Below are 24627 nucleotides of genomic sequence, written 5' to 3'. Positions count from 1 at the left end.
GGTTTTCACAGAATCACAGGATATTCTGAATTGGAAAGGACTCACAGCAATCATCAAAGTCCAACTCCTGGCCCTGCAAAGGACCATCCCCAAGAATCTAATGAACAAGAAAGCTGTATGAAAATACTAAGTAATTCAGGTCTGCTGTCATAAAAATGTAGATTGGATTTAATAGCAAAACGTAGGAGGTTTTGCTAGCACCATGAGACTGAGAGCATTGTCCAAAAGCTTCTTGGACTCTGGACGGCTGGGTGCTGTGACTCCTTCCCTTTTTTGTGCTCCTGATGACCATTTCGATGCTTTCAACTGGAGGCAGACTGTGTCTTGCCGTGGGGGGGGGGGTCTGGGGAGGACAGGGACAAGCAGAGAGCACAGGAGGGCCTATTTTTCAAGGCAACTCACTTTGGAAGTATTTATTACAGCCAAGAGTACCCTGTGCCTGAATTTCACTCATTAAAAGTCACTCATTAGACCTCACCGCTCTCTATAACTAGCCGACAGGAGGCTGTAGTGAGGGGGGTTGGGGGGTCTGTCTCTTCTGCCGTGCCTGCAGCGAGGGGACAAGAGGCAATGGCCTCAAGCTGAGGCACGAGAGATTCAGATTAGACGTTAGAAAAAAACTTTTCACTGTCCGGGGGGGTCAGGCACAGGAACAGGTTGCCCAGGAAGATAGTGGAGCCCCTCCAAACGTTTAAGCGGCACCTGGACGGGGCGCTGCGCAATGTGGTTCAGTGATTTAAGGGTTACAGTGGTGGCACCGCCCCCGGAATAGGCTGCTGTGGCGGAAGCGGGGCGGGGCTCGGTCTTTTCGGTGCTGCCGGCCGGGCAAGATGGTGAGCGGGGGGAGCGGGCGCGGGGCATCCGCCGCCATCCGCGCCGGGCCGGGCCGGGCCGGGGGCACCGCGGCGCTCGGCCGGGTGGCGGGGCCGGGGACAGGGGGCTGGCGGCGGGCGCGGCTGCTGTGCGGGGCGGGAGGCCGTGGTGCGGTGCGGGGCCCTAGGCACTCAGGGAACCCTTTCTCCATACGCGTTGGCACCGTGGCTGGGGAAGCCGCGCGGCAGCGGTGGGAGGGTGGTCAGGAGAGGGCGGTTTGCTGTTTGTCGGGGAGGGGAGGGGGGAGCCGAGGTAACCGCGCCATGGCTCCGCTTCACTTCAGCACAGGGGCGGGGACGCAAAGGAATGGCGGCGAAAGGCGTAAGGAACACGATTCCTGAAAATGGAGGCAACCTGTAGGCGAAACTGAGCTGTGGTTCGGAGTTAAGCGTGCCTCTGAGCTGTTAAGATAACTTGGTCGGTTTTCGCATGTTTTTTTAAGGCTTGTTCTTTTAGTTTTCGTGACCTGGAAGTATTAGTGATGTTTCCAACGTGCCGTGTCTTGAAATGCTTTTCAGACGAAGGGAACGTCGTCATTTGGTAAGCGGCGAAATAAGACGCACACCTTGTGTCGCCGATGTGGGTCCAAGGCGTACCATCTGCAAAAATCAACTTGTGGGAAATGTGGTTACCCTGCCAAGCGTAAGAGAAAGTGTAAGTAACAAACTTTTACCTGTCTTCAGGTTTAAAAAACACTTGTTTCTTTGTCTCCTTCAGTAGTCTGACTTTTTTTTCCAGCCAAGGAGGGATATTGTGCCACTTTGCAGTGTTTGGAGCTTTTTCCAAATTAATGGTGACTTAACTATGTTCTAGGTAATGTGTAGTATTGCTGCATAGAAACTGACTTGAATTATAATTTTTTTGTTAGCTTGAATGAATGTGTCATAAAAATTTCATGTGCAGCTTAATTATTTGGTGCAGATGAATAATAGTAACTTACATGTTTTAGATAACTGGAGTGCAAAGGCTAAAAGACGAAACACCACTGGTACAGGCCGCATGAGGCACCTGAAAAAGGTCTACCGTCGATTCAGGTATGACGTTTTATTACGCAGTAGCATGGTGTGAAATCCGCATGGACATCACTTGATTATAAAATTTGTCATTCAAAGTTAACATTTTGATTTATTTTTTCTTAGTATCACTTAATGTGGTATGATCTTCTTAAATATATCATGAAATGATGCTTCATATCCCTCAGTCTTTGGTAAGACAAGGGGGTGTATAAAGTTCTGATGTTTCTGTTAAGTGAATATAGCACAGAACACAGAGGTGATTGTAATAAAAGAGACAAATCTTGAAATCATTCCAGTCCCCACTTGCCCACAAAAAAAATTCAGGACAGGAGTAACTTTGGGAGCCTCTCTTTATTTAGAGTTCAGTTAGCAGTAAGTAGGTGTTACATCAGATTCTGGGTTATGGGTTTCTAAAACTTGTTACAAAGCTTTCAAGTTGTACTTAGGAGGTAGTGGTGGGAGTTTTATACTGTTGTTAAGAATTTCTTTTGTATGACCACCGTGTTCTAAAATTGAACTCTGCCTTCTGGTCTAATGAACAAGAAAGCTGTATGAAAAACACTAAGTAATTCAGGACTGCTGTCATAAAATGTAGATTGGATTTAATAGCAAAATGTAGGAGATTTTAAGTCTCGGTTTGGGGTGGCGTTGAATGGTCAGTTCATTTCTTTTGGTTAGCACAGTCTTTCCCAGTAGCAGCCATAAAATACTTTCCACTATGCAACTGTAGCTTGCTTTCTGCTGAGTGTTGCTGAAGTAGAAATATCATATCCAAAAGCAAGCTCGGGGCTGACGAGTCTCTGGTTGGAGGCATAGAGGACTTCTGTAAGAAATAGACTTGTGATTCACAAACATGACATCTTTGGCTGGATTGCTTGGTAGGAGCATGAAATAAGGTGTGCCTTCAGCAGGTGTGCTGTACCTGGTGCAGTCTTGCAGCGTTCACTCAGTTAATGACATCTTCCTGTTTAAAGAAGTCAAATTTACTTAAGCAGAAGAGAGTGAAAACCATGCTGCTTATTCAAGGCAATTGTTAATAAGATGTTTCTTTTAACAAATGCCTGTATGAATTCTGTACTGAGATAAGCTGAAAAAATGTAATGAGTTTGATCTAAAGCATCACTGTCAGAAAATAACCTGGGGCAGGCATCAACTTTTCAAAAAGTGGTAACTATATTTCTACTTACAGGAATGGATTCCGTGAGGGAACCACACCGAAGCCCAAGAGAGCAGCTGTTGCAGCCTCCAGTTCATCATAAAGACTCATGTATTTGTTAAAATAAATGATCTTATCCAGAAAATATTGTCACCTTTTTTTACATACTTCACCAAAATGCAGAATTCCTGATACTACATAAACACCTACAACACAAATTCTTAAATTATTGATTTCAAAGAACCCTTTAATTGATTTTTCATTTGATAGCACCTCTGTCTTAAAAAGGACTGTTACCTTTGCACCGAACTGAAAAAAGAGGCTTGTCTGTATTACTCAAAAGAGCTCCCCTGCCAGAGAAATGGAGTATTGGCACTATGGACTTGCCTTGTGTGCCTCTGAATCTCATTGTGTCCTAGCATGGAGAGTCAGAATTTTGTCTTAAAGATAACAGCTGTAATAATAGCTTTATGTGATGTTCTTGGAGGCATTAGTGAAAGAGGGGTTTTCAGTCCTGCCTGTTTTTCACTGCTCTGTGGCACAGAAAGGCCCACAAAGGTACTGCTTGTTGTGTGGGTCATGGTTTCTTGGGAAAAAAAACCTCCCAGGTCTGGAGCACAACTACTGCCAGATACAGAGGGGTTGGAGATCTGCTGTAGGTGGGACAGGAGTTGCCCAAACGGCCTGGAGAGGTTGGTGTGGAAAGATGACTCACAAAATGAACTGAATTAACCAGGCTGGGTGTAAATAATAAAAAAAAATGATAATTCATATGGTAGAAAAGTCACTGGGAGTTACATGAAAATTACATTGATGCCTGATACATTTGTACCCTATGTGGTGTGTTACTGGCTTTCAAACTCTGCTTTAAGAAGGTGATCATAAGATGCTGCTCATAAGATGCTGCTATGAAAGTTTGGGGAATTACAGTAATCACTGCAAGGATTTACAGGATTTTCATATGTCTTGCAGAGACAATACTAGATACTCAAGAACTTTAAGACACTGAGGTTGTTTTACTGCAATTCTTTTGGTTTTGTCATGAACTCTCACAAGCAGCATACTGCTTTGTCATTACTGAATGATCAGCAGTTAATGTCTCACCTTGTGCAAATCACAGAAGTTTTCAGCCAGGTGTGAAACTGGGGTGTCCCTGGCTGCTCTTTCTTATTTTTTTAAATTAAGTAGAGTCAGTGCTTCTTCATGCTTGAGTGTACTGACTTTGGCTATTTCTAAAAAAAAAAAGTGTTCCCCCTGCTGTTCTGTAGCATGTAGCAAACACACTGCACTCACTGGTTTCAACTGTTTTGTCTGAGAGAGGTTGGAATGTAAGTGGTGGTGATGCTGTTAAAATACACTGAGCACACTATATGTCTGTGTATTCCCAAGGCTGAGTGCCTCTGAAATGTGTTTTTTGGTGGTGTGTGAGAAACACTTAAATGTAGGAGGAAGTAATCATAAGTGTGTCTTTGAGAGCAACCTTGAGAACAACCTCAAGAAATCTTAAAGAAGCCATCGAGATTCTAAGGGAGGGCTAATTGAGCGATGGTACAGTTGGACAGTGCTATGGCAGGAACTGTGACTATGGGTGGGAGTGAAAGCCTTTGCAAAGTCTTCTGTGATCTTTGTGTAGTGTGGGATTTTGTTCTGACCGCCCTGTTTGACCTGCAAACATGATAAAACCCAGCAAGGGCAAGTGCTTAACTATGTTTGCTGCTAACTGTTAGCTTCTCATCATGAATTCTACTCCTGGAAAATGAACATTTGTATAATACACAACATACCATAGTAACTGATTCAAACTTGCAAAGACTTGCAGTAATTGAAAACCTTCATTTCAGAGGGTATTTCACTTACAGCAAGAATGAATTCTATGTACAAGAAATTTGACAGCTACTGCATTTTCAATTGTTTTAGAATTCTTGGCGAGGGGCAGGAAATAAGTTTTTTGGGGTTTCCGTTAGTCCTGTTCAGAAAAGATTATGAAACTTACGTGTCACATCAGCTATCATTAGACTATACTGGAAACAGATTCTGAAGCATTCCAGTGTTCTTCTACGTGTTGAAAGCTAGGCTACTTTGGTGGTTGCTCAGTATATAATATTTTGTTGAGATCTTGTTACTAGGATTTTAACTGAAGCATTATCAGTTAGAATGGAACCTCTGCATAATGTTCACTGGCAGTTTAGATCAGCCTCTTTATGTATATCATGGCTAGGCTTCACGACCGAAGATTTGGGAAGGACTCTACCCCCATTTGCTACAAGCGTGCTGGTGGCTAATGGGAGGCCAATGCAAGATAGACAAGTCCGGTTGCAAAAGGCACAGCAGAAAGACTCCTTAGGTGGTATCGGCAAGACACGATTATTTCTGCATTGTCTTTTGTCCTTGAGAGAGATCCTGCGTGCGTTCTCAAAAGCATCAGCAGCATTATAGATGGTGTGTCTTCAGGCCTCCTGACTGGAGGTCAGAGTAGACCAGTGAAGGAGATCAATATGGCCAAGGCTGAGATGTTGTTTCAGGGAGTCCTTGTATCTCCTCTTCAGGCCTCCTCTCTTGTGGCAGCCGGTGGCAAGTTCACCATAAAGCAAGATCTTAGGGAGGCGGTGGTCCTTCATCCTGGAGACGTGTCCTGCCCAACGCAGCAGGACATGGCCTCAATACTTGTGACTGCTGCCTGTTCTAGAACAGATGTACTGGTCACATAATCTGACCAGTGGATGTTTAGGATTGTGTGGAGACAGCGTTGATGGAAGCGTTCTAGGAGATGCAGGTGGTGGCGGTAGATGACCCATGATTTGGACCCATATAAAAGAGTAGATAGCACAATGGCTCTGTAAACACTGACCTTTGTGCTTTTCTTCAGGTGTTTATTTCACCAGACTCTTTCATGGAGTTTTCTGAAAGCTCTATATGCCTTTGCTAACCTGTTGTTGTCTATCTCTCCGTCAATCTTACCATCTGAGGAGATGAGGCTACCTAGGTAATTAAACTGCTGGACTGATTTGAGCTCTGATTGGCCAATGGTGATATGGGAATGATGAAAGACTTCCTGAGGTGCAGGTTGATAGAAGACTTCTGTCTTCTTTAAGCTGACTTCCAGCCCAAAAAGCTCAGCAGCCTCAGCAAAGCAGGATGTTAAATGCTGCAGAGCTGCTTCTGTGTGGGCGACAAGGGTGGCATCATCAGCATAAAGCAGCTCCCGGACAAGGTGATTTAAGGTCTTAGTGTGGGCCTTCAGTCGCCTTAGGTTAAATAGGCTTCCATCAGTACAATATCGAATGTACATACCATCTTCTTCATTGAGGTCTGCCATGGCCCTTTGGAGCATAATGCCGAAGAAGATTGTGTATAGGGTTGGTGCGAGAATGCAGCCTTGTTTCACACCATTGGTTATTAGAAAGGGTTCAGAAAGTGCATTGCCATATCTGACTTGGCCGTGCTGATCCTCATGAAGTAAGATGATAATTTTAAGGAACTTGGGGGACATCCTAAACATTTCCCAAATCTGCCACAGACCTTTTCTGCTCACAGTATCGAAAGCCTTGGTGAGATCAACAAAGGTTACATAGAGTCCTTTGTTCTGTTCCCTACACTTCTCTTGCAGTTGTCTGAGAACAAATACCATGTCTGTGGTACTCCTGTTGGCTCTGAAACCACATTGGCTTTCAGGTAGAATTCCTTCTGCTATGGCGGGCATTAGTCTGTTCAAGAGTATTCTTGCCAGGATTTTGCCAGCAACGGAGAGCAGAGTAAGCAAATTACCACGGTAATTTGAACAGTCTGATCTATCTCCTTTCTTCTTATACAGGGTGATGATGACTGCATCTTGAAGGTCTAATGGTAGTTTGCCTAGTTCCCAACAGCGCACCACAAACTCGTGAAATTTGACATGGAGGCAAGGCCCCCATGTTTCTAGACTTCAGGTGGAATTCCATCAACCCCAGCTGCCTTGCCAGTTTTCACCTGTTGTATGGCCTTAAGAGTTTCTCCCATAGTAGGGGCAATATCCAATTCATTCTTCACCGGTTGCTGTGTGATGGACTGAATAGCTGAGTCTTACTACACGGCTAGTGCTGAAAAGAGTCTGAAAGTGTTCAGACCATCGGTTCAGAATGGAGGTTTCATCTGTGAGAAGCGTTTGACCATCTGCACTGAGTAGAGGGCTTTGGACCTGATATGTAGGCCTGTATGCTGTTTTCAGGGCCTCATGGAATCCTCTGTAATCACCCGTATCTGCACATAATTGAATTTTTCCTGCTAGATTGACCCACCACTTGTTCTGGATGTCATGAAGCTTCTGCTGGAGCTTGCTCCATGCAAGACGAAAGGCTGCTTTTCTTACATAACCTGATGGCTGAGCAAGATGTGCTTGGTGAGCAGTTCTCTTCTTCCTTAACAATTCCTGGATCTCTTGATTGTTTTCATCAAACCAGTTCTTGTTCTTCTTGAAGGAGAACCTTAAGGACTCTTCAGGGGACTGCAGGATGCTATTTTTAATATGTTGCCAAAGTGTTTCAGGAGAGTGATCTATGGGATGATCTTCGAGCCTAGTTTGAAGGTTTGCCTGAAAACTGTCTCTCACTGTGGCTGACTGAAGATTGTTAACTTGGAGTCTCCTCCTTGGAATACCATCCCTTTTAGGCTCTCCGGTTGAAGTTAAGTTTACAGTGCACAAATTGATGGTCTGTTTGGCATTCTGCACTAGGCATCATGTGGGTATGATGAACATCTCTCTGTCGCACCAAGACATAATCAATGAGGTACCAATGCTTGGATCTAGGATGCATACAGGTTGTCTTCAGACTATTTTTCTGCTGAAAGATAGTGTTGGTGATGGTGAGCTGTTGCTCTGCACAAAACGCTAGCAGAACGTGAACATTATCATTGCAGTTTCCAACACCAAGCTTGCCTAATATTCCTTTCCAGGCTTCAAAGTTCTTTCCTACTCGGGCATTGAAATCACCAAGGATAATGTGATTATCATGTGATTATCTTATCACGTGCGGGAACCTTTTGGGTAAGGTGGTGCAGGTCGGTATAAAATTTATTTTTTTCGGCAGGGTCACCTTGGAGAGTTGGGGCATATATACTAAAGAGGACAATACGTTGCTTGTTGTGTAGTGGGAGGCGTAAGGAGATAATGTGATCAGAATGACCTATTGGCAGATTTTCGAGTTTAAGGACAATAGAGTTTTTAATCATGAAGCCTACTCCTGAGAGAGGCCTTTCGGTTCTGGGTTTACGTGACCAAAAGAGTGTGTAACCGGCACCGTGTTCTCTAAGGCTGCCTTCCTTGTGGAGACGAACTTCACTGAGAGCAGCTATGTCGATGTTGAGACGTGACAGTTCACAGGCAATTAGGGCAGAATGACGCCCAGGACGTCCACTGTCCACAGCATCAAGCATGGTTCTGATGTTCCAGCATGCTAGTGTCAATTTGGATACACCTTTGAAGGCAGATGTATGCCTTTGTCTCTTAGTCTTTGTTTGACCACAATTAGAAGATGCCTGTTGGGGACCCCAGCATAGGCAAGATGTGGTTCTGCTGGACCATTTCCTGATAAGGGCCACAAAAAAGATCAGAGAGGAGGAACAAAACTCCTATGAGCACAGGCTGAGAGAGTTGGGGTTGTTCAACCTGGAGAAGAGAAGGCTTCAGGGAGACATTATAGCAGCCTTTCAATACTTGGAAAAGGCTTATCAGAAAGATAGGGACAGGCCTGTTTTAGTAGGGCCTGCAGCAATAGAACAAGGGGTAATGGTTTTAAAGCAGAGGAGGTAGATTCAGGCTACATATAAGGAAGAATTTTTTTTACTATTAGGGTTCTGAGACACTGGAACAGGTTGCCCAGAGAAGCTGTGGATGTTCCAGGCCGGGTTGGATGGGGCTCTGAGCAACCCTGTCTAGTTGAAGATGTCCTGGCTGATTGCAGGGGAGTTGGACTAGAGGACCTTTACAGGTTCCTTTCAACTCAAATCATTCTGTGATTCTGATATTTGCATTGTCCTCAACCTGAAAGCTAGAAGCAGCAGAAGAGATACAGGCCTGAATCTGGGCAAAACATACGCTTTCAGGGGGAGCAAAGGCAACATGGAAATAGTACCTTGTGCCTGTGGAAGAACCGTGCTGCATATTCAGTGGTAATGTGGAATCAGAGGCCAAAGAGAAAAGGGTAAGAGGTGAGTGTCTGTTCATGAAATCACACCAATTATGCCGAGGAGGCCCTAATGCCAGCAAGTAGAAACCATCCACATTAACATCCCCCCATTTAATATTGTTCCCTTAGTCTGGAGAACTGGGGAAAGGAGGTGAAGTTGTGGGAATTCCTGTAACCTTCCTCTTCAATTGATGATCTCTCCATTCGAAAATAACCATTCAATAGTCACATTTTCTGCAGGTTTATCTGTTTCTTTGAAGGCAGCGTTGGAATGTGATTTAAAAATATAATCCTGTTATAGTCAACAATAAAACAAGTATAGTCTTTGGTACCACACTTGTATGGTAGAAAATACATTGTATGAAATAGAAGGTAGGTTATTGGCCTACATGCAAGGTGAATGAGTGGTGTGAGTGGCTAGTAAGGCAAACCAGAGGGCAGGTTACCTGCTCAAGGTAGTAGGAGTTAAGAGAGTCCTACTTTTCTTTGTATTCCCTTATTAGGGTCCGGATTTGGGCCAGGGAAGAGGAAGTGAGGAGAACAAGCAGATTTAATTTACAAGCTTATTGGAAATACAGACTTCGGAGGTCTATTTTATCAGAGCGGGCTTGCTGCGATGGTGCCATTCCTGCACTAGAATTCCAAGTACCCGCCCTCCACCTCCAGTCCATGGCGCCACAACGTGCCGCTGCACCCCCCCGGGGCGCCGTGTGCCGGCCCCGTCTCCCCCCGGGGCCACAATGGTTCGTTCCCGGGCAACGCGGGCGGGCGCCGAGCGCCGGGTTCTCTTCCGGGTTCGGGTGCGGGCGGGCACTCTGTGGTTGCTCCTCCCCCGCCGGCTCTCCGGCCCGGGCGGGCGGGCGCTATGCGCAGGCTCGGCCCTTGCCTCAAGATGGCGGCGGTGGCGGATAAACAGAAGCACGAGCATGGGCGGGTGAAGATTGGGCACTACATTCTGGGGGACACGCTGGGCGTCGGCACCTTCGGAAAAGTCAAGGGTGAGCGGCCACAGCGGGGCCGGCAGGCGTTCGGCCGCCCGTCAGCGCGGCCCCGGCCCGCGGGAGCGCCTCTCGAAGCGGGAGTTGCGCGGGCTGAGGTGCCGGGGTGGGACTGGCGGTCCCGCAGAGGGAAGTGGTGGCTGCGGCAGAAACAGCTTCCTTATCTGTTTATGCGGAAATAGCCGCTAGAAGCTAAATGCTGCTGCATTTGTTTAAAACAGCGCCGGGCATGTAGCGAAAGTAGGGAGTCAGTTCTCGAGCTATCTTTCATAGCGTTTTGCTGCAGAAAAGTCTCGGTGTCCTTGTAAGGAGAGCAGGATTTCTTTCTCTACCAACAGAGAAATAACCGTAAAAAGGTGGGTGTGGGATTGTTGGATTAACCGGCAACAGAGCCGACTCACAGATACGGAAAGATTTCGCGCTTAGTCTGCTTGACCAGTGGTTATCAAAGTTTTTCTCAGCTCAGACTTTAAAAACTTTACACCGTAGGGGTGTAGATGCTGTGCTAGTATATTTGAAGGCTCGTAAAAATAAAATAGAAGTTAAACCTACCCAGCACAGGTGGAAGAACTGTTCATTAGCTTATTCTCACTGTTCCTGCTGTGTTGCTTGTGAGAACTTCAGATATTGGGGTAAGGAAATTGACAATATCTTTTTGCAAATGAGTTGAGTTAAGCTCAGTCTATATTGTTCATAATTTTTTTTTTTTTTTACTTAATGGGTGCTTGCTATTATAACCAGTAAAAAACCCACAGCTTTTTTTTTTTTTTTCAGTGTAGATGTTCCATTGTATGTGTTCTGCACAAGCTCTTTCAACTGCTGGCATGTTCTGAAGACGTTACTAATGTATAGGAAAGAGGATATTTTTCTTTGGGAATGAAATGGAAAATATTTTGAGAGCAGAGCCTCTTTTTCAAGGCACTTGGGAGTAGTGACCCCTAACTGGCAGCTGGGATACCATTCCTTTCCTTGGGAATTTTTTTTCCTTAAATAAAGAGAAAATAATATAGCCCAGAAGACAGGCATCAGGCTCTCCTTCCCCATGAAGGGACCATATGGTTGAGGGGAGGAGTCAAAGATGTCTTTGTTTTGGGTTTTTTACCCAGCACACTGCACAAAACTGAAATTGACATACCATCAGTGTTTTAATATGCTCTTAAATTTAAGAGAGCTCTGTTGTACCCCTGCTTTTCTTATTCCTATGTGATCTACTGTGTTACTTTCGCTTTAGCTGTGTGTGATAAAGGACATTTTATTTATGATGCACTGATTTTCCTTCTGGGCACACATTTTCTTCATTTAATACCAGATCTGTGTTTTCCTCTAATTCTAATAATTTTCATATGGTTTCATCAATTGACATAATGTGAAAAAGTGTTATAAATGTGTTCACTTCTTAAAATTCAGTTAGAATTGTCATTGAGCTCAAGTGATGTAGGGGGTCAGGCATATGGCTCCTTGAAAGTGGATGTTTAATTTTAGCAGCAATGGCAGCCTGAAAACATTGAAGTGGAAAAACAGATTTTACTTGGTAATTGTTGAATGTCTCATGCTCTCAGATGAATTCACCCTGCTGCTTACCGTAGATGCTAAAATGCCAAAAGCGAAAAGCCGTGAGATAGAAGAATATTGAACTTAAACCAACTACATGAGACACATTCTCATTGAAACTTTACCATGATCAGTATGAAACATCTATCCCTAAGGTTGTCAATTTTTTCTTTAAACATTGCTGTTGGTTTCTGCTGAAACCAAACGCAAACTTTTATTTCCAGGTATTTTTTGATTTAAAGTGAGTTTTCATAAAAGGAAGAGTATTCAGGCTTCCAGTGTTCCATACTGAGAAAACGAGGGGTGCTACTTCAGGCTGTAAATACACAAGAATTGTTCCAGGCCTCTAGATCTAAGTTATCAGTGCTAGTCTGTATAGACTGCAGACGTTAGGAAAGTAGGTGGTGTTTATCGAGGCAACAATAAGGGACCTGGAAATGGACAGTGAAGATCAGTATGATATGTAATGTTGTGCAGCAGGTTGGCTTTGCACACCGTGAACTATCATTTGGGGTTTTTTTCATGTTAGTGAAAACATTTGTTTATCCCATACTTTTAAAGGCTGCTTTCCTCTGAGCTTTGGGTTGGCTTTTTGGCCTATTGCAGAATTGTTTCATTGAATACAACATAAGCTTGTTCAGCTTTTTTTTTTTTTTTTGCTACTCACTTAATGACTGATACTTCTATTTCATGAGAATGTTGTATTTACTCTGGATGGCCTCATAATCAGTTTTTTCCAATTGAAGAATTGCTGAACTAGGTTAGAGACCCTTGCTCCTGCACTTCAACTGTTAAATGAAGTTGCTGCTGCTTTGAGACTGTCACTGTCTTGGAAGTCTTGCTGCTGTGCAAAGCCACAGTGAAGCTTGAAGGCAATTGATATTATCAGAGAATACAGAAATACAGGGAGATACTAGGTCTGTTAAATGAACTTTTTTTCGGAGATTGCTCTGAAGGGCTGGTAGGTAGTTGAGGATTAGGGTGATAAACATACCTTTTGGTTACTTAAAATTTGTTTGCGCTCCCTTTTATAGGTAATGCGAAGTAGCTTTCAGAAGGATAACACTGACTGCTTATGTGTCTACATTGTGATATCGTCTGAGATGATGCTTTTAGCTCTGTCCTAATCCCGAATTCAAAAGTGTCAGCAGTCTGTCACCAGTCTGTGTCTGACATTTTACGTAACGGATACCATATCCAAGAAAACAGTTTTATTTTATGATGTGGATGATTATTGAAAACTTGTATCTTAAAAAGTTAGATGTGTTATAATTTTATATTGAATTAAAGGGAGGCAAAAATTACTGAATTTGAAATGTTTTAAGCAAGAGAACCGGCTTTTTGGGATCTTTCTGCACCAGACTAAACCACAGTGTGTTTTCATTGCAGTCATTTATTCAAAGTTGGCAGAGTTGAAGAAGCAGGAAATCTTGTTTTCTCCCAGTCAGTGAATAAAATTAAGGCTTGAGGCACACAGCCTTGAAGGCTATGACAGCTAGAATTGGTTTCAGTCAACTGCAAATGTTAGTTTAATTACTTTGAATGAAAAATTTGTTTTGAAAAACTTTTTTTGTGTGCCTTGCATATTGAACAAAGCTTGTAGCTAATAAATGACTTTATAATGTTTTTCTGATTGCTAAGGAAATTCTGGTCTAACATAGACTGACGAATCAAAAATGGAACAAATTGGCTCAAAAGTAAGGCTTTATGGCATATATACAGAATCCTTTTAACACAGAACTGCATATATATAGATGCTAAGCTGTAGAATTGGTCAGATATATATGCTACTTACTATATTAAACATGCACCTTGTAAAGCAAAGGAAGATGCAGATTCATTCTGATTTTTGGTTAGTTTCTGAGAAGCTGTTTCTTAGTAACAAAAACTAATGTTACATTTAAACCTACTGTTTAAAAATTTTTTTCAAATACTTATAGCTTAGTTCAGTTCCCATTATGGATGGGCAAAGACCTTGTAATTCAAACGGAGGAGTTGATTTTCTTAATTTTTTATGTTGAAGATTCTTCACCCCTTAGGGTTTTAACATAGGTGATATAATTTGCTGGATTGCTTTGAAACTTGAATCACATTTGAGCTGAAGAAAAGAAGGGGGTTGTGATTGCTTTAATTGTTGATCTAGTTCAAAGCAGATAATTCTCATACAGTTCCAGGGACTCACCTATCACTGCTTTGTGCTCTCTCTAGAACTTGTGGTGGATGTGGGCTTTGTCCTGCATTCCTCAGCAGTGGAAATGTGCCTGCCCAGTACTATGGTTATTGTGGCCATTTTTAGGTACTGGCTTCTGAATGAAGGGATATGTCTTTTCACCTTGAAGGCAGAGCCTTTCTGTGTTCTCAGGTACTAGAGATGTCTGAGTGCAGCACTGTGATGGTTCAGGCTCTTGGATAATCCACTACTGAGTTCCCTGCAGGAATTTAGAATGCTTTATTTACACAGTGGCTTGTAAGAATAACTGCTCAGATGCTTGTCATTATCTTTGCCTCTCTGCTAAGAATTTCTTCTCACTTGCATTGGTGTTTGGCTCAGTACTGGGGCAAAGGGCAGCGGGAAGGTCTTGTGTTGTGAATAAAGTTTGCAAGTGGGTGTTATTCTGTCCAAATTATCTGTTGAATGCAGAAGGATTTTTGTTTGTCACTGCTGTTTAATCACAGCTTCCCATGAATATATTTAAACAAAGCTTGAAGCCTGGAGCTTATTTAAATTCTCAAGTGAGATGAGGCACCCAGATAGTGTATTCAGCACAGGCCTGTTAGTAATGTCTGTTCATGTGAACAAGGATGGACCATGTCAGTGTCCCTGTAATTTGGCTTATCTTCAAAACGTTGGAATCAGGGTGGCAAATAAATATGGTATATTTATAATTACTGCAAGCAGAAACCATGCAGATAGTGCAGCTTTCTAATGGAAGAGATATTTAGCTTCTAAATGTTTTATCTGTGATCCAGTGTTGGGTTTAAGAAAAATAATTCTTAACAACTTCATTGTGACTACTTGCAATAGCTCCTGCAAAATTTAAGTCTTAAAGAGGGGTAACTGATTGGGAAATATTTTACAGTTTAAAGAAAAATTAAACTCCTCAGATTCTTTTCCACTTCCAGGAATGTATGAGGTTGCATGTTTGCATTGTTTTTCATTGTTACTGTTGCATTTCATTTTGTGCATTTCTGGGAACTTTTGCCACTTACTTTATATAGTAAAGCTCTGGTGTTAACTGCACAGACTGTGAGCTTATAGAGCATCAGACTGGTCCAAGGACAGATACATTTTTGTAGGTAAACTGATCAGATGCTCATAGTGGTAATTCAGAGCAATTGCTGAAACAGGCTTCTTGAGGGAGGGATAATATCGATTTCTTTAGCAGAGTGATCTCTGCAGATAAAGTTGAAGAGATACAGGAAAACATGAGTGGGTTACCAAGTAAGCCAAAAGCTTGGAGTGACTTATACAGGGAGAGAAAATGCTCTCTCTAATTAGCAAGGATGGCAGGGTTTCGGGATATGCTTTGGTTTTGTTTTTGTTTTTTTCCAATATTGCAAAAAATGTAGTCATGCTGTGAGACTTCTGAGGGTAAGCTTCAATGTTTTTCTTACATAGACACATCTTCTAATGCTTGAATTGTGGAAGAAGTTGGAGCAGGGCAGAAGAAATTACATACCATCTGATTTTCAACCTCCCTAAAGATAATGGGCATATGTGGAATGCTAACACCTTAACTTCCATTTCTTGGTTACAGTCAAAATGGGCAAATAAGGTCTTTACTGAGCAGCTGAAAACCCTGACTAAATACTTCCTTGTTTCTTTTAGTTGGAAAACATGAGTTAACTGGACATAAAGTTGCAGTGAAGATCCTGAACCGACAGAAGATTCGCAGCCTTGATGTTGTAGGAAAAATCCGGAGGGAGATTCAGAACCTCAAACTCTTCAGGCATCCTCATATAATAAAGCTGTAAGTTTTGTTTGCTGTAATCAAACGTATTTAAGCAGTAATCTCACTGATCTGAAATATGTTTAAAGGGCAATACTACAAACAATATCTTGTCAAAAAAGTAACCAGCTTCAAAATCTGCAGCTGTGCCCTCTGTAACATACTTTCACAAAACTTATCTTTCCTGCAGGCTGGACAGCTTCCCTTAGATCTTTGCTTAGAAATTCTTTGGACAGGTATATAAAAGGTAATGTCATGACAGATACTTCTGGTAGCATCCATCTCTGATTTTAGAGACTACTTCATTTTTGTTTTTCTGTTTATATTTGATCTTTTTTTTTTCTGCTTAGCAAATGAGTTATTAAGAACAAATCTGTAAAGGTCATTCTTACAGTAAGTTTATGGTATTTTCTCAAAATATTCTTAGTGATGTGCTGGTCAGTGATCTCTGTTTTTTCAGTGTAGATTGCTGTCAGGAAGCTTTTTCTGTATTTAAGAACATGCAGTTTAATTATCAATCACATGTTGTATGTGATTGATAATTCTAAAATCTTCAATATAGCAGCTACCCCGTGTCTAAATGTGGTATTTACAGTATGCCTGTTTACATCTCTTAGTTTATCCATAGTTCATCAGTGGATTTCAGAGTACAACTAAGTATATCGCAGAACAGACTCCTCATGTCTGGTCTGTGGAAACAAATTATAAAAATAATTGACTTTCTTTTGACTGTAATTTCCTGCAAAGTTAACCTGCACCTCTAGAGTGTAGGTGACTTTCACTGTTTTAGTCATGATGTTGGTGTTTTTTTATTGGTAGAATCTTGCTTCCCTACTGCCAGTGACAGATGCTATGTTTATGCAATCCCTTTAATTTGGCAACAGCTCTTACACTGAAGCTGAATTGTATTGTGTAAGATGAACTCACTCACTTCTGAAGTGGGTTAGTTTTTAGAAGACTATTGAGCTGATTTGTCAGCAAAATTGCTTGTACTGCCAGTTAGAGTCCATGAATGAGTCCAAAGGACATAGCTGTAGCCAAAGCAAAATAGGAAGTGTCACTATACCAATTGAAATATCAACATGAAAAATGAAAGAGGTAACAGTGAGAGGAAATAGCTTCTGAAACATATTGTCATTCCAGTAGCTGTAGATTGACTGGAAAAATATTTTAAAATATATTTTTATCTGACTGTTTGTACAACTTTTAACTAAATGTAACTAGTCTTTTACTGAGTGTGTAGACTAATAGATACCTTCTATTACCAGGTACCAGGTCATCAGCACACCCACTGACATTTTCATGGTGATGGAATATGTTTCAGGAGGAGAACTGTTTGATTACATCTGTAAAAATGGAAGGGTAAGAAGTAAGCCAACTTTGCAAATCGGTGGCTTGCATTGTGTTATTGCTTTTGCAACATTCCTGTGTCACCCCACACTGAGGGGACAGACAAATTTGTTTCAGGTATCCTTACCAGAATGGTACAATTAAAGGTTTATTTTGTCTACAGAATATTATGATTAGCACAGGATTTATGATTAGAGTGGCACAGGCTTTCAGTGATCAGAATCAATGCAGTACAGTTTATAAATAGTTTAGTATGGAATTTCTAACACAATTTATCAAATCACCCAGACCCTCTACAGATCTAGTCAAATCTTAATACATATTCTTCTGTGTCAATATAACAATCACAGTCTAGACTTGAAAATCATATGAAAGAATACAAGTGACTCAGTTCTCCGAGGAAGCAGGGTATTGTGGAGGCATCTGTAGCCACTGAAAAATCATGAGTCTCATTCCCACTTATGATTTGTAACTGTTTGATGATAAAAGACACTGCTCTGGCTCCTGTTGCACTTCCTTATTCCGTGACAGAGTCATCGCTGCCACGAGGCTGGCTGGTTGCCTGGGAACTAAAGGCTGGTAAGGAAGTGGGTAATCAGCCTTGCATCCAGGAATCTTGAGGCTGGTGGGGAGGGTGAGAAGTCTGGTTTGTCTGCTTGGTTCACAGGATCTTCAGGGCCTGATAATGAGGGAAGGAGCATGAACACATGACTCACTTGGTCACAGATGGCTGCTTGCCTCATAAAATGGAGTTATTAAGCTATCCTCATTATCAGGGGCTGGGACGGGGGACCAGTCACACTTTGTTAAATGAACGTGTGTTTTCGTGTATTCTGCTTTAATTTTGCTGTTATCAGTTAAAATGCACTTTATGACTGTGTTTTGTTCCAAAACTACAAGTGGTTATGTGTTAACGCATTTCAGATCTTTATGTGTGACTTTGTCATAGCATTTTTCCTCTTTACTGTTATGTTAATTTTCAATGGCAGAGTACAAACTAGATTGATATGTATCTAGCTGGAGTAGCTGAAAACTGTTTCTTCAAGTAAAACCCAGTATTGAAAAGCTATCAGTAGTAATTGTGCACTTATTACTGTCGTTAACTCTTAGAACAGCTTCTGTGAAAGCTCCGCACTGCGAGAGACTATATAGAATACTTCATTTAGTTGTTAGGGAAAAATTTCCTCTAGCTTATACAAATGAAAACAAGTTAACTTCCACTGACTCATAATGGTTTAAAATCTTTGTCTATTTTAGCTTGATGAGAAGGAAAGTAGGCGTCTGTTCCAGCAAATCCTTTCTGGTGTGGATTACTGTCACAGGCATATGGTGGTACATAGAGATCTGAAGCCAGAAAATGTGCTGCTTGATGCACACATGAACGCCAAGATAGCTGACTTTGGTAAGGATTTCTTTTTTGTGTCTGATTGCATCTCTGGTGTTAGAACCTGTTAATAGCTATGGGAAACATTAATTAAAGTGTGTATACTTGAATATCCTGGTGGTGGGACACAATACAAGAGCATCAAGAGTATAAATCTAAAGCAAAATAATGTTCCTACACATCTACTAAACTTGTTTTCTTCTCAAGCTTGTTTTTCAAGTATTTTCTGTGACTAGGTCAAATTTTAAAGTAATTTCTTTGGTTTTCCTTAACAGTACTTTCTCTGAAATGCTAAATGAACTTAGTTCCTGACCTTTCCACTTCAGAACTCACTGCTGTTGCCTGTCTTCACAATCCGTAAAATGTAGGTGCTTGGAAGGACAGTGCAGGAGCAGTTCACCATCTTTAAGAACCACAGTGCTATAGTAAAAGAAACTAGTCCTCCTATTAAATTAGACTGTTGAAAGAAAAAGAAATTAAAGTGTAAAAGTAAAAATAAGATCAGTTAAGTCTTGCAACCTCCTGTGCTTTTTTGCTATGTATGTGCTTAACTAGTCAAAAAGCTTATTTTTCATAGCTGTTTGTGACATAGCTGCAGAGAAGCCCTGCCACTAGTCCTTGGAACTGAGTCAGGAACCCTCACCATATAAGCATAGTAGGGTATCTATGCTGCTATGTCATGATGATATATCTCATGTAGTCATAGTGGATAGGCCCTTGTAAAGTATTTTGAGTCTCCAGTGAAAGGTGCTAGGTAATTCTAAGTATGTTTTAAAATTATGGTGTTCAGCTATGGGCCCTGGGAATCATACTGATTTCTCGTGTGTAGAAAATGCTGTGGATGAAATGGCTTACATGACAAAGGAATGAAGTACAGTAACTTAATGTCAGTAAAACTGTAGCACTCAGTTAATGACTAGTTAATAAAAGCTTTTGCGTATTAGGATATGAAAGCTAGTCAAGCCGTACTCTTTCATCTCCACACACCACCACTACCCCACTGCACACTCCCTGCTGCCCCATAAAAGGGCTTCCTTCTTGGAGACTGAGTTCTTTGGCTTATGGTAGTCTTGATCATGCAGCTTCTATTGAAGAAACTAGAAGATATTTTCCACAGGTCTTAGACTTTACTGAGGGCTGGTGAATGAAGATGGTCTAGTTCTAAAGCAGACTTCAGTTGCTAACAGAGTATCTAAAAACTAAATTGCTGAACTGCAGTGATTCCAGAACCAGCTGAACAGTGCAGCAGTTTAAATTGTGGTGAAGTCATGTTTATTCCTCAGCTCCTCTTAGAGAATTCTGGGAAATTCTGTGGTAGTGTCTTCCACTTCGGCATTTTAGAAGCAAATGTGGTTTTTAGTACTTTTGTGTTAATGACCAAAGTCCTATCTTGCTATTCTGCTTCATCTCTCTTAGAGCAGATTTGTTCTCTGTCACGCCTGTGTCATCCAAACTGAACTGGTTTTTGTCTTGGAATGAATATGTTTTCAAACATTATGGCAATAATGTTGATGTTACTCAGATTTCTGGTAAACTAAATAGAGGATTATGTGGCATGGTCATATGAGAATTTCAGTAATTCCAAACAATGTTATTTCTTAACTGTGATAAATTTGTTAATTTTCTAATTTGATTTACTAGTGGTTTGTTCTAGGCGGTATATGCAGTGTGAAATCGTTTTGCTCCCTGAATTTTTAGTAGTTACTCTTATACACTTTCAGGTCTATCAAATATGATGTCAGATGGAGAATTTTTAAGAACAAGCTGTGGTTCCCCTAACTATGCTGCACCAGAAGTAATTTCAGGAAGGTAGTTTCTTTTATATTGGATACATGTGTGCATGTACTTCAGTCATTTTGCTGCTTGATTCTAAAGGCTACAAAACTAGTTCAGTTGACAACCTTGATGCTGAGAAACTCTGGGCTGTTAGTGGTATTGATAATTTTTCATGAATATTTAAAGCTTCTGTGAACTAGCTTTGAATAACTCCTGTAAAGTAGAGCTGATATCTGGTGCCCCAAATCCAGTGTGTACAATATGCCTGAATTGGTTTAAAAATCTCATGTACAGCTCATACCTTGGAAGGAAAGGTGCAGATACAGTTACAGGCAAAGCCTGCTGTGAGGTTGAGTAGCAGTGAAATACCTGCTACAGAGCAGATACTCCGTCTGGAGGTAACTTGCCCTTTTGTGGACTATGATTGTCAAATCTGCTTTCAGCCAACTACCCTCATTTTGTCAATTGTTGATTGGAGACCAGATGTCTGTTTTACTCTGGCAGTAGCACACAATATGTGACGGGTTCTGCCATATGGACTTGTCTTAAACTTTTCGGCCTCGATTTGGGAGATAGGTGACTTTGCACAGATTCCTCTAAGATATTGGTAACAATTTACAACATAGGCTTTTTTAGTAGTAGATGCATGTTTTTTTTCAGTTTGCCATTGATTGAAATTTCATTGTGGATTATTTTTATATAATAGAGAGGAAAGCTCTGTACTTGTGCCCTACATATTAGAAGGGGAAGGACATTAAAGTTCAAGGGAGGCATGGCATAGAACTGAAATGGTATAGTACTTGCACATCAGTTGTCCTAAGTTAATGTGTTTTTAATTACTGTGATACAATGTAAGAAAGTTGAAGAAAGAAATATTTAAATGTATTGCACACAAATAACTAATAGTTAATCTTTTCACAGGTTATATGCAGGCCCAGAAGTAGATATTTGGAGCAGTGGGGTTATTCTCTATGCTCTATTATGCGGAACACTTCCATTTGATGATGATCATGTGCCAACCCTTTTTAAGAAGATATGTGATGGTATCTTTTATACCCCTCAGTACCTGAATCCATCTGTAATTAGTCTTTTGAAGCACATGCTGCAAGTGGATCCAATGAAGAGAGCAACAATCAGAGACATTAGGTAAAACTCTAACTGATGTCTGATCACCAGATGATGGAATTACAATGGTGCAAATCTGGAGAGCAAAGAAATCATTCATACAGCTTGTGCATGTTTTTTAGACTGAGATGAAAAATTCGGCTTCTGGTGGTTTGGTTTTAGCTCTGACAGTGCTCATTTTCAGTGGACAATGAAATATCTATTGGAGATCACAGTAAAACAAATTATGTTATATATAGAAGTTCTGAGAAACTTTAGGTTTAAGACTGCCATAGCAAAGCTGTTTATCTGCAGAATGCTTTGCAAAAGTTACACTATATAGACTTCTCTGGGTAGAAAAAAATTGTCTTAGCTGTTAAGAACCACTCTTCTATATTGTACATGTCTGAGGAAGCTCTTTAATCTGATAATAAAAAAGTTGTTGAATAATGTTGGTTACAGAGCGTGGATGGATTATAAATCCTTAACAGTTCTGTTTAGAACAACTAAATAACAGAACTAAACAACTGAAGCAAAAGTCATCTTGTTTAGTAAGGAACAAAGAAGCTTCTCCTAAGAGGGAGCAGGGGAGGGAGTCAGAAGAGGCAGCCCTTTCTGCAGCAGAGCAACCATAAGAAGAGGAAGAGGAGGAGGAAGGGACTGAAATTATAAATGAGAGAGAATCCACCTGATCCCTATCTCTAAATTATCTGGGAGATAGAAAAAAGATTTCAGCCATCAACCAGGTGAGCAAATTCTCAGCTGGTTACTCCAATGCTGGGATGTTGGGGCCAAAAGTCGGGAATTAGAGGGTGAGGAAGCCTGGCAGCTGGGATCCCTTGCTTGGGATAAGGCCATTGACAACAGGATTGTAAAAGGATGAGGAGTCTTTGGAGGTGAAGAAAGGTATTCCTTCAGAGAAGGTCTTGCAAACTCCCTAAGCGAATGGACCATCGCTGGAGGAGGTATATCCTGTATCTGAGAGAATTAGCTGTAGTGGAGGTGATCTGTAGCAACCTGGATGACAATCACGTATCCAAAGACTGGTGAATATAATTTTATATAAAAAGCTGATTGATGAGTTATAGAAAGATGTTTTTGGAGCTCAGGTAGTTGAAAACCTTACAGTGAAAAGGATTAGGGTTTTTTCAGTCTCTTGCAAAATATCTACTAAAATCTTGTGCAGGCAGTGGTTAACTTTATGTGCTGTTGTATTTCCTGTGTTCCAGGGAGACTTGGACTGGCAACTGTGATTCTTCTTGTACAGACTAAAATGCATTTTATTTTTTAAAAGACTTTCATGTTAAAAATGTTTACGTTACTTACATGCACTCAGAATTTTTTATTTTTAATTCTAGGGAACATGAATGGTTTAAGCAGGACCTTCCAAAGTACTTGTTTCCTGAAGACCCGTCATATAGCTCTACCATGATTGATGATGAAGCCTTAAAAGAAGTGTGTGAGAAGTTTGAGTGCACTGAAGAGGAAGTGCTAAGTTGTCTATACAGCAGAAATCATCAGGACCCTTTAGCTGTTGCTTATCACCTCATTATAGATAACAGAAGAATAATGAATGAGGCCAAAGACTTCTACTTGGCTACAAGTCCACCAGATTCTTTTCTGGATGATCACCATCTGTCTCGTCCTCACCCTGAAAGAGTGCCATTTTTAGTAGCTGAACCACCACGTCCTCGCCACACTCTTGATGAGCTGAATCCACAGAAGTCAAAACACCAAGGTGTGAGAAGGGCTAAATGGCACTTGGGGATCCGGAGTCAGAGTCGACCAAATGATATCATGGCTGAAGTTTGTCGAGCAATTAAACAACTGGATTATGAGTGGAAGGTAACAAAATAGAGGATCTTTACAGCAAACAATACATTTTTGTTTGAGCTGTGTAGTTACATAGCCCAGAGGTCTGAAACTGTATTTTCGCATACTGGGATATGATCTCATATGCCTGTGCTGTGCAAGAAGGGTTTTGGGGGAGGCTGTTCATGCTGACAGGAAAATAAGTTGTGCTAACATGTCTAAGTTTTCTGTTGGGGTTATAAGAATATTTTTTTTTTCTGTTGGCTAAAAAAAACCCAAAACCAAAAACCACACAAAAAACCCCCACAACCCACAAATCCAACAGGTAAGCTTGTAATCGCTTGATAAATACTAGTGAGTTGAAATGACAAAAACAACACACAGTGATTTGCAAGCAGTTCTGGTTACTGACTCATCTCCTTTGTACTAGGTTGTAAATCCATATTATCTGCGTGTTCGAAGGAAGAATCCAGTAACAAGTGCATATTCCAAAATGAGTCTACAATTGTATCAGGTGGACAGCAGAACATATTTACTGGACTTCCGCAGTATTGATGGTATGTGAAGAATTACTTAAATTAATTGAGTTGTAAGGGAAATCATTCTAAATGCAAACATAATTTATTTACTTAGAAGTGTTGCCCTTTATTATTTTAAACCAATCTAATCTGTATTAGTGTTTCTTTATTCCTTCCTGATCTAGTGTTCCTTTTTTTTTTCCCCTCCTTACTGAACTATGTTTATTTCTACCCGTGAGTTTTCTCACTTTGCCCTTCAAATTTTCTTCCTGATTGTGCTGAGGTATCAGCTGCCAGGTGGAGTCAACCCACCAGTGCTAATGGTAGCTAAAATCTGAGACAGGAATTGTATGCTTGCAGTAACTAAAGTCTTGAAAACATTTGGTCTAACCTGTAGAAAGAGATATTTTATAGAGTGGCAGTAGCAGACCATCAAATCCTGGTTGGATATCTTCCTGGAAATGAGTGGAGGAGCTAATAAACACTGACCACAATGCTTGTTTATGGGCATAGTAGAATAAAGCAAAATTACCTACAGCCAGTGGTGTAGATGACTAGCCTAGGAAAACATTGCATTTATTGAAGTGTGGCTTCATTACAGCATAGGATGGCTAAGACTGTGTCCCATGACAGTTTAATCTGATATGATTTAGCCATACAGTTTTGCCTTGTTCCTTCTAACAGTACAGGTACTTGCTTAGATCCAGTAGTGCTTGACCAAAGGGACCAGTAGCTGTCCTGTGCTAATTTACTGGAGTATAGGACAAATGCCGAAGACAGAAGTTCTCCATCAGCCTGCACCTCAGGAAGTCCCCCATCATCCCCACATCACCAATGGCCAATCAGAACTCAAATCAGTCCAGCAGTTTAATTACCTAGGTAGCTTCATCTCCTCGGATGGTAAGATTGACGGAGAGATAGACAACAACAGGTTAGCAAAGGCATATAGTGCTTTCGGAAAGCTTCATAAAAGAGTTT

At 41.2% G+C, this 24627-nt stretch overlaps 2 protein-coding genes across 2 annotated transcripts in view; both read left to right on the top strand.

Moving 5' to 3' along the window:
* Nucleotides 1-687: 687 nt before the first annotated feature.
* Nucleotides 688-3192, top strand: RPL37 (ribosomal protein L37). Its single transcript, XM_017823686.1, has 4 exons — nt 688-833; nt 1392-1527; nt 1823-1907; nt 3079-3192. Exons 1-4 carry the CDS (start codon nt 831-833, stop codon nt 3146-3148), a joined length of 294 nt encoding a protein of 97 aa, XP_017679175.1. The 5' UTR covers nt 688-830; the 3' UTR covers nt 3149-3192.
* A 6836-nt stretch (nt 3193-10028) lies between these two features.
* Nucleotides 10029-24627, top strand: part of PRKAA1 (protein kinase AMP-activated catalytic subunit alpha 1) — a 19322-nt gene continuing 4723 nt past the window's right edge. The window contains exons 1-8 of the mRNA XM_017823627.1: nt 10029-10204; nt 15585-15726; nt 16974-17067; nt 18313-18457; nt 20161-20248; nt 21137-21361; nt 22678-23164; nt 23562-23688. Of these exons, the coding sequence (XP_017679116.1) occupies nt 10072-10204; nt 15585-15726; nt 16974-17067; nt 18313-18457; nt 20161-20248; nt 21137-21361; nt 22678-23164; nt 23562-23688 (1441 nt within the window). The 5' untranslated portion in view covers nt 10029-10071. The remainder of the gene's footprint in view (nt 10205-15584; nt 15727-16973; nt 17068-18312; nt 18458-20160; nt 20249-21136; nt 21362-22677; nt 23165-23561; nt 23689-24627) is intronic.

Source organism: Lepidothrix coronata, unplaced genomic scaffold (genome assembly GCF_001604755.1).
Source record: "Lepidothrix coronata isolate B3197 unplaced genomic scaffold, Lepidothrix_coronata-1.0 Scaffold104, whole genome shotgun sequence".
Lineage (NCBI taxonomy): Eukaryota > Metazoa > Chordata > Aves > Passeriformes > Pipridae > Lepidothrix > Lepidothrix coronata.
Note: the sequence above shows the minus strand (reverse complement) of the source record. Positions and strands in the feature narration are given on the sequence as shown.

Excerpts from the sequence above, each read along its gene's own strand:
- RPL37 (XM_017823686.1), top strand. Across the intron at positions 1,528-1,822 it reads TGCCAAGCGTAAGAGAAAGT|ATAACTGGAGTGCAAAGGCT; the intron begins GTAAGTAACAAA and ends TACATGTTTTAG. Across the intron at positions 1,908-3,078 it reads AAGGTCTACCGTCGATTCAG|GAATGGATTCCGTGAGGGAA; the intron begins GTATGACGTTTT and ends TTCTACTTACAG.